Here is a 14,505-nt window from a genome sequence, read left to right as displayed (position 1 = left end):
AATGGAGGCGCTATTCACAAAGCTGTTCCCGATTTGTTAAGGTGGCTGGCCACAATCATTTTTCCGAGTAATAGATTTCTTCCACAGTTAGAAATGCACAAACTGGCCGTTTGTGACAAACTGCATTTCCTTCTTCAAAATCCCCCACAGATGGTAGGAGTAACCTTAACTTGATAAGTTCTGGGAAACCACATATCAAACACATACATTAAACACTATCCGGTTGCTGCATGCGAACAGTGTTTTACAGGATTTTTCAACTCTCCTATAGTATGAAACCCAGTACTCATATTACTTTGTTTTGCCTCGCTGTTCAGGGTTCTGTAAGTTATCTGAAATAGACATTAGAATATCAATTGTTTTGCCCAGCTAGCCCAGACCTTTTAATCTTCGTGAGCAACTGAGAAGACTATGAATCAGTTATGTTATAATGGACCTATGGAATATACTCAAATTGGCTTGCAGAAAGCAAACATTGCTGCGTGTTGGTGGATCATATCTCAGGGCTGTATCTGGTGACTGTCGTTAAGTTGGTAGTACAATCACCTGGGAATCATCAGTTCAGGGTTCAAGTCTCATTGAAGTGCAGCATAGAGGGAGCAGTGTACTGCTGGAGCTCTGAGTTGAGAGATTAAATCAAGGTCCTGTTTTGCTTCATGTCAAAAAGCTATGACATCAAGTTGCAGAAGAGCAGAGAATTTGCTCTGCATTGTCCTGGTCAATACTTATCACTGATTATCACAACACACAGACTATCTAACCATCTTGTTGCTACTTCATTCATAAATGTTAACAGAATACAAATGTTGGACGATGATGCCAAAAGAAACTAGTAGGAATTCTGATAGCTAATGTCATCTTGCCAGTCTGATCTCTTCCAGCGGTGCCTTCCCCTACGTGCAACAACATTCAGAACAACAGCCCATCATAGTCCCTTCCAACCCCCAATTTTGTCTCTATCTCCTACAGGAAAGTCCTCAGAATTGCAAACACCCTAAAACTTGTTTGGAAAGGAATTTCACAATGAAGAGCTGAATTTCTGCCACAGAGGCAGAAAGCAGACTTTTTTTTTGGCAGATCAGGTATTCATTGATATGGAAACAGGTTTCCTGTTCACTTTGAGCCAGTCGGATGGGAAAGGAGGATTGACAATCATTACTAAGGCTGCACATTGTCCTGTGGGCAAGTTATAACGATTGTGCCAAAATCTAGCACTGCACTAGAGCGAAACAAGATGTTACAGGAGAGCGAAAATCAGTCCCAAAAGTAAGGGTTGCCTTTCACTTCATTGGTGTCACTCTAGATGTAATGTTAGATACCATGAAGGTGAGGAAAGAGGTTCTTTTCCAAGGTGATGGTGCTGGAGCTTTAGCCAGTGTTATTTTCCACTGTCTCCTCTTCATCCTTCTTTCTCACTTCCTGTTCCTCCCACAATGACTTGTTCTCTTGCACAGGCCTCACCATCCTAAAGATCAGCAACTTTCTGGGAAACCGTGTTATGGAGAGTATTGAGAGCACCACACTGGCCAAGTCCCTTCCGGGAAGGTGTGTCTAACCATTCCAAACACCAGAATTACCCAGACGCCTTCTCAATGAATGTTCTAATGAGCAGGTGGCATTGGCTGTTCAGTGAAGTTTCTCCGTTCCCAGAGAAAGTTGCAATCATGCCTTTTGCAAAACGCTATGCAATATACCTACGGTGTGCACTGGCACTCAAAAAAATAATTAATTCCATTTTTCAAAACCACAGATAAGATTCGCAGTGGCAAAAAGGTTCACAATAACCAATGTGTTTTAAACAAATTTACAAACAACAGACTAGTGGACCTAACTGTTCTTCTGTCTGGGTGTGATTATCCATCTCTTCTGGGGATATCCCTTGTCTCCAAGGATCCATTTGTGTAACATTGATTGATGGATGACAAAGAGATTGTGGAAAATGCCAGGAAAATGAATGCACACTTGGAGGAAGCTCTTGTTATCATTGTTATTCAGTTCAGCACTGAAGGAGTAAAAACCATTAACGTTCAAAGTATTTCATTGATTGCTCACCGGGGGCCTTGATGGTAATATGGGCACAATCAGTGATGCTCAGGGACGTCAACCATGTCCATGCCTTTTTTCAGTGCGAGACCAGGTTTGTCATGAGGTGAAAGTATTGTGCAAACAGGCATCAGTGATCTGGAAATGCATTGGTATGCTACGGTTTCTGAGATGACACCTGGAAGGAGACAAGTCGGTCTGTGCCACTATTATCAGGACCCACCCCTGCCTCAAGGGTCACCCTGAAAATTCAAACCTAAATGGCGGAGTTTGGCTGAATGTTTGCACCATCAGCATTGAGACAGAAGCTTGTAGGGTCTCGCCCTACTTCAGAGATTCATGCAGAATCTCCTGTCTGGCATGTCTGATGCAGCACTGAGAAGGTGCCACAAAAAAGGTACTATCCTTTGAATGAGACTGAATAAATATCTTTGCGCATTGTACTTCGCTGTGTTCGTGTGACCTCTGATGCTGTGATATTTGCATAACAGCTCTAATATTGTAGCAATTTTATACAAAGATGAAAATAAAGCCCATTTAGGATTCTGAATATAAATGCAGGGATGTTTACCTTGGTGTCCTCCAATAAAATTTAACCCTTGATTCAACAAAACCAGAACAGATAAAACAGGCACTGCTGGAAACAATCAGTGGGTCTGGCACTTCTTTGGAGGGAATACCAGGTTGAAACAGCTGAATTTTCAGGTCCTACCAGGGACAGGAACAGTCATAGAGATGTACAGCAAAGAAACAGACCCTTCAGTCCAACCCATCCATGCCGACCAGATATCCCAACCCAATCTAATCCCACCTGCCAGCACTGGCCCATATCCCTCCATACCCTTTCTATTGATATACCCATCCAGATGCCTTTTAAATGTTACAATTATACTAGCCTCCACCACTTCCTCTGGCAGCTCATTCCATACACATACCACTGTCTGCATGAAAAAATTGCCCTTCTGTCTCTTCTATATCATTCCCCTCTCACCCAAAACCTATGCTCTCTAGTTCTGGACTCCCCCCACCCCAGGGAAAAGACTTTGCCCTATCCATGCCTCGCATGACTTTATAAACCTCTACAAAATCACCCCTCAGCCTCTGACACTCCACAGAAAACAACCACAGCCTATTCAGCCTCTCCCTGTAGCTCAAATCCTCCAACCCTGGCAACATCCCTGTAGATATTTTCTGAACCCTTTCAAGTTTCACAACATCCTTCCGATAGGAAGGAGACCAGAATTGGAGATAGAGGAAGCTCAAAAGTACTGCACTTACAGAAGGAGGGAGCTCTAGATTTACACAGCGTCTTGTGCAGAAAGAAGTGCTTCCTGATTTTACTTCATAGTCTAACCCTAGTTTTATTTAATTGATTATAATGATCTCTTGTTCTCATACAGTTGCTGTAAAACACAGGTTTTGTTTTATAGAATGTTCACAAGTAATTATCTGCACTTATGAAAATTGCTGTAAGCAAATCAAATAATAGATGTGATAAATCTCTCTCGAAAGGGTGCTTGTGAAATATTTCTGGGCAAAATGACCAGCTTCCTGCTGGCAGAGATTAAAGCCATCATCCTACTCTCGTGTAAATTCTGCAGACAAATATTTAACTGACTGACAGAGAGGTATGATTGGCTGGGTCAATATTCTGGAATTTTCCACCTATCAATCATTGTGAGAATACTAATCTCACAGGACTGGAGCAGTTCAATTAGAAGGTCAACCACAGCCCTAGGACATCACCACAGGGGTTCATTAGGGCAGTGACCTCAGCCCAACCACACTTAACTGTTTTATCAATGATCTTTCCTCCATCATAGGGTCAGAGGTGGGGACATTAGCTGACAATTGCACAATGTTCAGCACCAGATACTTAAGATACTTAGATACTGAAGCAGTCTATGTCTCTATACGACAGACCAGACAACATTCAGACTTGAGCTGACAAGTGGATAATAAATGCAGACTAATAGCATTTGTTAGTATCTCCATAAGAGAGAACTTATCCAGCTCCTTTTGGCGTTGATTGACATTATCATTGATTTCTCCACTTTTAGCATTCTTATGAATCAGATTGGCCAGACACTGAACTGGACCAGCCTTGAAAATATTGTGGCTACAAATGTAGGTTAAAGGCTGGGTATTTTGAGATGAGGAACCCATTTCCTGACTCAACAAAGGTCTGAGGCAGCAGTGACCACCAAGGAGCTCAATTCAGGCCGTGATCCCACTCTAACAGACTGTAACTCTCACAGCAAGCCTGCAGTGCGCACACTCAGAGGGGTCAGCACAATTTTCATACCTCAGTATTGGGGGGGTTCATGGTGAGAGAAGGTTTGGGAAGCACCACATTAGAACAGTAAAGGGAAAAAAAAACATGCATGGGAAAAAAGAGGACCCACATCCAAGTCATCTAACAACCTGACTTGGACATATATTCTGGTTCCTTCACTGTTACTGGAGCTACACATACATATGTCTCATATAAAGAATAGACATAATTGTAAGAGAGAGCTTGCAAATACTGTACACCTTCCTGCTCGATGTAGTGATGTGGTGCCACCACTGGCAAGAGTGTAAAATTTCAGTAATAGAAGTTTAGCTCAGCATTTTTCATTTATAATGTGGACATAGTCATCCAAACAGAAGATTTTATGTAACTGGAGAGATTTACAACTTTGGCATTCAAACTCTGGCAAGAGCTGTCTGACATGGGATTGAATCATTTCGTTAAATTTAAGGCCTAGTGACTTTGTTTAAAATATAAGTGCTGTGGACAGGTTTACCAGTTTGAATACTGTATACTGAAAAGAGATTAGCTGCATGGATACTGTTTTACCATGGAAGATGGTAATCCAGGAAAATTAACTACATGGTTTGGGCTGGGTTATGAAAATTGGGGGGTAAAGACATCTCAACCTACAGAAGTGTGTAAACAGGTTGCATACTGTTTCAGCTGGAGAACTATGATCTGAGGTGAACGTGAAGAGAAAACTTCTACCTTTTTCAAAAAAAACTCAGTTAAAAAAACAATCTCATCATTAATTTTAGTCATAGAGATGTACACCATGGAAACAGACCCTTCGGTCCAACCAGTCCATGCTGACCAGATATCCCAACCCAATCTAGTCCCACCTGCCAGCACCCAGCCCATATCCCTCCAAACCCTTCCTATTCATATACCCATCCAGATGCTTTTTTTAAATGCTGTAATTGTACCAGCCTCCACCACTTCCTCTGTCAGCTCATTCCATACACTCACACCCTCTACATGAAAAAGTTGCCCCTTAGGTCTCTTTTATATCGTTTCCCCTCTCACACTTTACCTATACCCTCTAGTTCTGAACTCCCCCAACCCTGGGAAAAGACCTTGTCTATTTACCCTATCCATGCACCTCATGATTTTATAAACCTCTATAAGGTCACCCCTCAGCCTCTGACGGTCCAGGGGAAACAGCCCCAGCCTAATCACCCTCTCCCTATAGCTCAAATCCTCCAACCCTGGCAACATCCTTGTAAATCTTTTCTGAACCTTTTCAAGTTTCACAACATCCTTTAAGGGTGGCACGGTGGTACAGTGGTTAGCACTGCTGCCTCACAGCGCCAGAGACCCGCGTTCAATTCCCACCTCAGGCGACTCTCTGTGTGGAGTTTGCACATTCTCCCTGTATCTGTGTGGGTTTCCTCCGGGTGCTCCAGTTTCCTCCCACAATCCAAAAATGTGCAGGTTAGATGAATTAGCCTTGCCAAATTGCCCGTAGTGTAAGGTGAAGTGGTAAATGTAGGGGAATGGGTCTGGGTGCGTTGCGCTTCGGCAGGTTGGTATGGACTTGTTGGGCCGAAGGGCCTGATTCCACACTGTAAGTAATCTAGTCCTTCTGATAGGAAAGAGACCAGAATTGCACGCAATATTCTAAAGATTGCTTTGATTTGAGTGTGTTTAACTCGGAGCAGTTGTAAAATGCTGACTTCTCAAACCTTTCTGAATTTCCCTGGCTTGGAATGAGAATTGGAAGCTTTTTATTCCAAAATGGATTTCAGTGAAAGGATTGAGTGAACCCAAGTGGCAAGGGCAAATCTGATCCCTGTTACATTTTCAAAGAATAGGATAAAGTTTAAAAATAACAATATATCTTCAATTGTGTAAGAATAACATATTGGTGTCAGTTTAAAAAGACTTCAGAAAACCTAAGGATTATTGCAGCCTTGAGTTGTCATGTGACTCAGCGCTGGCTATATACAGTAAGCCATAAGGTGATTAAAGGAGTGAGGCATGAAGCGTGTCCTTTGTCTGCTAATCAGCTGTTCCAGCTCTGTAAGTGCTCGAAGGATTTCCTGAGCCTGCTTAAACATGATTAGCATGAAGCTGCTGTAAAACAGAACATTGTTAAAACTGGGTCGACACTACTGCAAAGTTTAAACTTGAGACCAGTGCTGCAGTTTAGAGACTTTCCCTCTTTATCAATACTTCAAGACAAAGAGAAGGGTAGGGTTCCTGTTAAATGTACAGCAAGAAGTTTCGTGAATGTTTTCTTAGAATCTAATGTTACAATTGTCTCTACCTTCAGGCATGAGCCATGAGCCAAAGTCATCGTCACTCAGCATGATCTCGGCAACACAGAGGACAACAGCAACTGTGAACCCCCTAACTCCTTCCTCTCTGAACGGACCAGCTGTTACAAATGGGAGTCATTCATCTCATGGGACCCCAAGTGCTCGAGGAGTTCATACAGCCAGCTTTGCTGCAGCCCTGAGAAAACTGGCCAAACAAGCAGAAGACCCAAGAGGTATTGTTCAGTAAGAATTAGCTATCTGTCAAAATCTCTCACCAGCATCAATTCACATACAGGTGAAAATGTACATCCATGGGACCGATCTGAGTTCCCTGCACTTACTGCACTGTACGTCTTTGATGTCACCCAAAAAGGACAGGTGCACATTTGCATACCATTCTGTGAATGAATCAGACAGCAGAGATTTGGACGGGAGGTTAGAAAGAGTGCGGTAAGAGCAGTCAAATTCCAAGATGACCAAAGCATGTTTAAGGTTTTCAGTTGCAGAGTAGGTAAGGTGGAATTTGAGGCATTGCATAGAATATCGACAAGCGTTGGACCAAAGAAGGATATCAAAGTGATCTTAAACGAGGTGGCTGGGGGGTTCAGAGAAATGCAAGATGAGCTTGTGGAGAATACTGAGAGATGGAGCATTAACACTGAGTGTTACCACAGAGAAGTTGTGCTGAGCGAAGAGAAGACCTAGGGCTTTCAGAAAGAAGAGGAGGAAGACAGGTTGAGATGGTTAAGAGCTGGGGCTTGATTTCGGACACACGATACATGTACTTACACATTCCTGAAACCTAATTTGACAGAAGAATGTAGTAGGACAATGACGACTTATGTCAGAGGAGTTTTAATAATTGGAAAGTGATCAGTAGTTGTGACAGAATGAATATTTATTTCAAGCACGTGAAACATTCCTAGATGTACAATCCTGCACCATCAGTAATTTCACTGCCAGACATGATGGACTGAATGGCCTTTTTCTCTACTTTTCTATGGTTCCAAGACCATTTAGTTCCTGTTACTATAGAAATTGCATCGGGTGGCCATTTCCAGCAAAGTTACATTTCCCTGAACCCTGAGGATATGAAATAAACTGAGTAGAGTCTGTGATACCATGAGGAGAACAAGAATATAGGAACTTAGTGCACCCCAGCAGAGTGAACCCTTTGTAATTGGCACTGATCTGATTCAGACTGGCTCTCCTGCCAACTGAGCCAACTGGCTCTCCAAAGTGTTCAAGTTGCTGTGGCAACTATATTGTCCAGAGCTATGAATAGTGGTGGCGTATGGTAAAATAGGGCAAAGTCAGCATGGTTGCATAAAGGGGGAGGTCATGCCTGACAAATCTGTTAGAATTCATTGAGGAGGTAATGAGCAGGTTTAACCATAGAGAGCCAATGGATTTTATCTACCTGGACTTCAAGAAGGTCTTTGACAACATGCTGCACAGGAGGCTATTAAATAAGGTACGGGCCCACGGTGTTTGAGGCAAGGTGCTAGTATGGTTAGAAGCTTAGCTATCTGGTAGAAATCAGAGAGTGGAAATAAAAGGGACCTTCTCAGGATGGCAGCCAGTGACAAGTAGTGTTCCACAAGGTTCAGTGTTGGGACCACAACTTTTCACTTTATACATTAACGATCTAGACGAAGGAACTGAGGGCATTCTGGCTACATTTTCAGATGGTATAAAAATAAGTAGAGGGACAGGTAGCATTGAGGAGGCAGGGAGGCTGCAGAAGGATTTGGACAGGTTAGAAGAGTGGGCAAAGAAGTGGCAGATGGAGTACAATGTGGGAAAGTGAGGTCATGCACTTTGGTAGGAAGAATAGAGGCATGGGCTATTTTCTAAATGGGGAGGAAACTCAGAAATTTGAAGTGCAAAGAGACTTGGGACTTCTAGTTCAGGATTCTCTCAAAGGTAAACTTGCAGGTTGAGTGAGTAGTTAGGAAGGCAAATCCAATGATGGCATTTATTTTGAGAGGACTTGAACATAAAAGCAGGGGTACTCTTCTGAGATGCTATAAGGTTCTAGTCAGACCATATATGGAGTATTGTGTGCAGTTTGGACCCCATGTACTGGCCCTGGAATGTGTTCAGAGGACGTTCACGAGATTGGTGCCAGGAGTGAAGGGGAGGTGGGTGGAATCCAATTGAAACATACAGAACACTGAATGGCCTGGACAGAGTAGATGTAGGGAAGATGTTTCCATTGCTTGGAGAGACTAGGACCCGAGGACACAGTGTTTGAGTAAAGGGAAGACTTTTAGAACGGAGATAAGGAGAAACTTCTTCAGCCAGAGAAGAAGAAGTGAATCTATGGAATTCATTGTCACAAGACAGTGGAGGCCAGGTCATTGAGTATATTCAAAACTGAGATAGCTAGGTTCTTGATCTTCAAGGGGATCAAGCAGGAGAATGGGGTTGAGAAACTTATCAGCCATGATTGAATGGCAGAGCAGACTCGATGGATTGAATGGCCTAATGTGTGCTCCTATGTCTTATGGTCTCCAATTTTGTTTCCTTCATGTGCTTTTACTGCCTGGCATTGGCATTTGTCTGAGGACCTACAAGTAGGCACAAGTTTTTTTGCCTCAGTATAGATATACCTTCTTGGCCATCAACCCCTCAAATGAGACTTGAACCAGGAATTTCTGGCCGGTAGAGACACTACATTGCACCACCAAAAACTTCCGATAAATATGAGTGGATCAGTAAAGTTTCTTTCACTGATTTCCATTCTTAAATCATCTGATATTTTGGGTCTGATGTATTAATTAAAAATGTTATGTTGCTGTTAAAGCCCTGAAATTTACCCCACATTGTGCTGTAAATTTAGTCTCTATATTGGCATACATTTGGGACTGGTTACGTACGTTGTATAATGTTAAGCACATGTTTACACAATGCACTTGATGACACCATGATTGTAAGATACACATCTTGGGGCCTTATTTTTCAGAGTTAAATCAATAGAGCTTTGAAGAAGGTACATGAATTGAGAGGAGATTGTTTCTAGCAAATTGTTCAGTAATGAGTTAATAAGATGGATCTAATCAGATGGAGATACTTTTCTTGGCTGCCAACAGTGAGATATCTGGTATCAGGTCATCACATCTCGAAAGCAAAGAGAGCCAAGAAATATTGTTGTTGGAGGAACTGCACTTAGTGGTACTGTTGTCATTGCACGAGCTCCTTTGTAATGTGCATGATGCATTAAACATACACTTGCCGGAACTTTTAAACTCCCACTGAGGCCCACTAAAGTGATGCATGTGAACTGTGTAAATAAATATGGGTTATCATTTACTTTAACCATCTTTATTTTCAGTCCCTTGCACATTGTATTCTACCAATGCTCTGAAAAGAAATCTGATTTTTACAAGTCTTCAAATTTACTCATTTTACGTTGCTCCCCATGTCCACCCACCTCCCCACCAACATTTCTTCTCATTTATTTGAAATGCAATGGAGTGATTTATTTGTATGTGTGACCCTTTTAAATTCTTTATACTGCTGGACGTGACAGATAACAAAGGGGCCAACTCTTGCACGACTTACACGGGGGACTTCTGGTTTGTCACGTGACTGCTTTACTTACAGTAATTATTGCCCCTCCCCGATCAAATTGTCTGCATTGTCCTATAATTCCATGTTGTAAAAACAAGGACTGCAGATGCTGGAAACCAGATTCTAGATTAGAGTGATGCTGGAAAAGCACAGCAGTTCAGGTAACATCCGAGGAGCAGGAAAATCGACGTTTCAGGCAAAAGCCCTTCATCAGGATGAAGGGCTTTTGCCCGAAACGTCGATTTTCCTACTCCTCGGATGCTGCCTGAACTGCTGTGCTTTTCCAGCACCACTCTCATCTAGAATCTTATAATTCCATGCACCTAAAATCTGCATTATTGTAGTCAAATTGGTGTAAGACTAATGTAGTTGCCATACTCCCAGACGTCTAGTGCGGCAACTACATGGCAGTTCCCTCAATGCATTTCACAGACTGCGACAACACTTTGATGCTTGTCCCTGGAAATGGATAAATGCTGACAGTTTTTGCACACTTCCATTAGCACAAATGAAAATTGTTTGATTTTCCTCTCTCCCCTTGGTCAAAAGTGTGCTCCTTACTCCTCCCCCTGCCCCCACCGTTGGAGTTCAGCACCTTTCTATAACACCACTGCTTAGATAACAATTGGCCATATGGTAATTGTCATGAGTATCTGATAGTTCACTGAAAATCAATATTCCAATGCACAAAATAGCTTGAAGACACAATTTAGAAGCAAGCTTTACCAGTTTGAGCTAATAGGAATTGCATCTTGTATAAACAAAAATCAGAAGTACAGACATGAATGTAAAGAGCAGATGGGTAGCAATTAAATGCATTTAGGATTCAGATAATCTGCATACAGAGGATAACCAAAGACTAATTGCATTCTGGACAGGGTATGTAGAGCACATTTGTAGAAAACATGCAGCTAAGAATGGTGGTAATATAGAATAACACACAACAATTTAAAGCTGATTCCCAGTCTATCACTCTTCCTTTAGGCTTTCAGATAGTCATGGGATTTTCCTCCCCATGTTTGTTATTAAATACCACTTTGGTTTTCTAACTGCAGCAGGAGATCATTTAAATCTTAAATGCACACATTATAAACCATGTGTGTGTACTGAGGGCATTTCTTGTAATAGTTGTTATAAATATGAACTACAGCATAACTACAACAGGTGGTCAAATCCTGCTTTAAATAAGAGTCTTTAAGAATTCACAAAGAGCTCAGGCAGCTTATATATTTAACTGCCTTGTTCTGTATCTCCATTTACCAAAGTTAGGTCACTTTCCAGCTTCTGCGCTGAAACATTGTTTTATACCGGTCTTAGCAAACAGATTTATAAGTAACTTGTTATGAATTTCCCAAAATTACATTCTCACTAGGCAATCACATCTAACCGTTACAAGCCATAAATGAATTTGCCAGAATCTGTGATTGTGCAGCTCTTGCGTTTCAGCAATTCACTGTAAAACTTATCGAGTGACTCCCTTTCTTTTAATAGTGTAATCAATCAGCAAGAGGTCATTTTTCATCCTAGTCCTGTAATTGTAGCTGACACAGAGATGTGTTATGCGCCATTGTTGAAAGCATAAAAACATAGTGCATTTATTCAAATGTACTATGTCTCACTGTAAGTCGGCTCATGTGTGAGAGCATATAAATTTCCTAGAAATTGTCACATAAATCATTATCTGCATCTCAGTCTCATGGGTATGGTAGATGCACTGATAAAAAGCCCAAAGAAAGGGTGATCATTAAGTTTTTTTTTCTTCTATCCATCATTGCCTTGCATTTTACAACATCTCCTTCTGTGGAGACTAAGAGCTCAGCCTGCTCTGAGTTCTGCCTAGGTTGCTGCACACTTGGCCATTAGAAAAGATGTACAAGCAGCTGTCCTATATTCCTTATTCCCTCTACCTTTCCCATAGTCACATATTGGGGCTTGCCAAAGCAGGTTGTCTCTATGGTAGGTACAGACCTCACCCCAGCAATCTATGCTATCAACCATCACATTTACTTCATTCTGGAAGCTGCCACGGCAACTGCTTGCATTTATAAAGAATACTCATGTAGTCTTCATTTTCTACATAGTTTAGTGATCACTGAGGAGACCACGCATTTGTGACAAGATATTTGACTTTCTTTTGACTGACCGAAAGGATCGTGCAACAATTTTAAGGTGTATGATTTTTACAAACTAACTCCAACATTTCATCTTGACTATTATTTAGCTAATGTATTCTCTAAACTACAGGAAGGGAGATTCTCCGCTTAACTTTTCAAACGGCCAACAGTCCCATGCCTATGTTATACATGTGCTATAACATGCGTATTCTTAATACAAATTCACTGTAATACAATTTACGAATTGGTGACACTGTTTCTATAACATGAACTTTTAAAGCGTGTATTGGTTTTTAATGCAATTCTGACCTCATTAATTTAAATGCAGCTGCTATTACATGATTTTCTCATACCTCAGGATTACACGTGAACAGAATTACCATGTTATATCAGAACTGACTGTACATTACATTGTTTCTTAACTGGTCACTTTATTCCCCCTGTACTGGTCCGAGGTTATTCTCAGCTCTGAGACTTGCTTCCTTTCTGTTCCTTCTCAGCCAGGTCCCTTCTAATCCTAGAACTGATTTCACTGTGAGGGTTACAATGGAAATTTCTTTCCGTTGGCCTAGACCAGGCAAATCTTCTAGTCTTCTTTAAATCCTCTGTGGCTATAAGAGACGTATTTTGTCCTGGTTTCTTTTAAGGGAGAGACTGAGCAAGAGGTGACGAGCAGTCTGATAACATAAACAGCTTGTGAGACCTTGGGTTTTTTTAAAGTTGGAAAAACAGAAGCTGCCTGGATGGGTGTGGCCAGCTCTCTCAAACTAAGATTTCTAGTTTTTTTTTGCTTTTATGTTCAGCAGAAGCTGCTGGAGTTTTAAAGAAGTAGAAACTATTATTTCCCCTCTTTTGATTACAGCCAAAAGCTGGGGTTTCTCTTCCGATTGTGGGCTTTGCGTATGAGAAAATCTGTTTTCTGAATTTGCCTTTTTGCCCAAGGGGTGTGTTTATAGGATGTTACTGTATTGGAACAGTTAATCAGTAACAGTTACTCTGTCTAATATTCTGTTAAGTTATCCAACAGAGTGAAATTATTCCAAGTTCTTTCTTTTGTTGTACTTTAAGTATTGCATTGAATAAGTAGTGTTTTGCTTAATGTCAAGTAGTTTGACCAATCGAATTGCATCTGGAACACATATTTGTCTTTAAAATAAGAAAACATTAGGGTCTATGTTACCTTCTTAAAATATTTTGTGTGGCTCTGATCTGGTCCATAAAATCTCACCAACATCACAAACTCAATCACTCTTCAGTTCGAGCAGAAGCATCTACCTTGTACAAACTGATGAACAATAGAGTCAGCATGTTAGCTTCTTCAGATGTAATATAATTGCCTGTCAGACTGCTGCAGACTGATTTGTCTCTGGTCCAATATCAGTGACAGGAACCCCATTGGTGCAGCATGTGGACTGTTTATTAAGGACCATCTCTGTAATATCTGAAGAACCCTGTACCTTGATACAACAAAGGCTTTCTATGGACTTATTCCCCTTAATCACCATGCAATGTGAAGCACAGGGTTTACTATGCGAAATGTGAAACAGTTATCTTCTATACCCCCAATTCTATTTTGGATTAGAGTTAAGCAGACAGTTTAAAATACAACTGTTTATGAAAACTAACATTCCTATCACCTTTCTGTGAGATTTGGAGACTGGCAGGTTACCCACAATCACAAAGTCTCTTGTCACCGTAGCAACCAAGCCATCCAGGCTTGTCAGAGAGGTGACAAGATCCACTTCATTACTCCATTTTAGTTCAACTTTAGCAGACAGCTGAAAACCATAACGATCTTGTAAATGTGGTAAATGTAACAACACATAAAGCCAGATATTATTTCATTTATACAACCAGACGTAGGCAAATTAAATGTGTATAATGTATAATAGATGACTTAAAGTGTGAGGTAAAGGATCCATGAACTGCAATGATGATAGAAAGCAGAAGGCAAGTTGCAAGCAGTTTATCTAGTCACCTAAATAAAATTAATTCTATACTGGCCATAGCTTCTGTTTCACATCCAGATGTATTTACAAGACTCTGAAGATAAAGAGAAAAAAAGAGTAATTACAAGTTTATGGTCCTCACCCAAACTTGAAATTAAAAGATAAAGAATAGTTTACAAACATTTGTTCTATTTTCTTCCGTGGTACTCATGAACTTGGGCTTGAATTCAGTATTTCCTGGATTTGTTTCAGATTTTCAGAATCCA

At 41.1% G+C, this 14,505-nt stretch overlaps 1 protein-coding gene across 3 annotated transcripts in view; it reads left to right on the top strand.

The window, feature by feature from the left end:
• The window catches only part of LOC132832302 (genetic suppressor element 1-like), a 289,494-nt gene that overhangs the window by 176,849 nt on the left and 98,140 nt on the right, over positions 1-14,505 (top strand). For all 3 annotated transcript variants that reach the window (XM_060850188.1, XM_060850189.1, XM_060850187.1), the window contains one exon: positions 6,615-6,833. In XM_060850188.1, coding sequence (XP_060706171.1) covers positions 6,615-6,833 — 219 coding nt within the window. The remainder of the gene's footprint in view (positions 1-6,614; positions 6,834-14,505) is intronic.

The sequence above is a fragment of the Hemiscyllium ocellatum genome, chromosome 34 (genome assembly GCF_020745735.1).
Source record: "Hemiscyllium ocellatum isolate sHemOce1 chromosome 34, sHemOce1.pat.X.cur, whole genome shotgun sequence".
In the NCBI taxonomy this organism is placed as follows: Eukaryota; Metazoa; Chordata; class Chondrichthyes; order Orectolobiformes; family Hemiscylliidae; genus Hemiscyllium; species Hemiscyllium ocellatum.
This window is presented reverse-complemented; position numbering and strand designations above follow the sequence as displayed.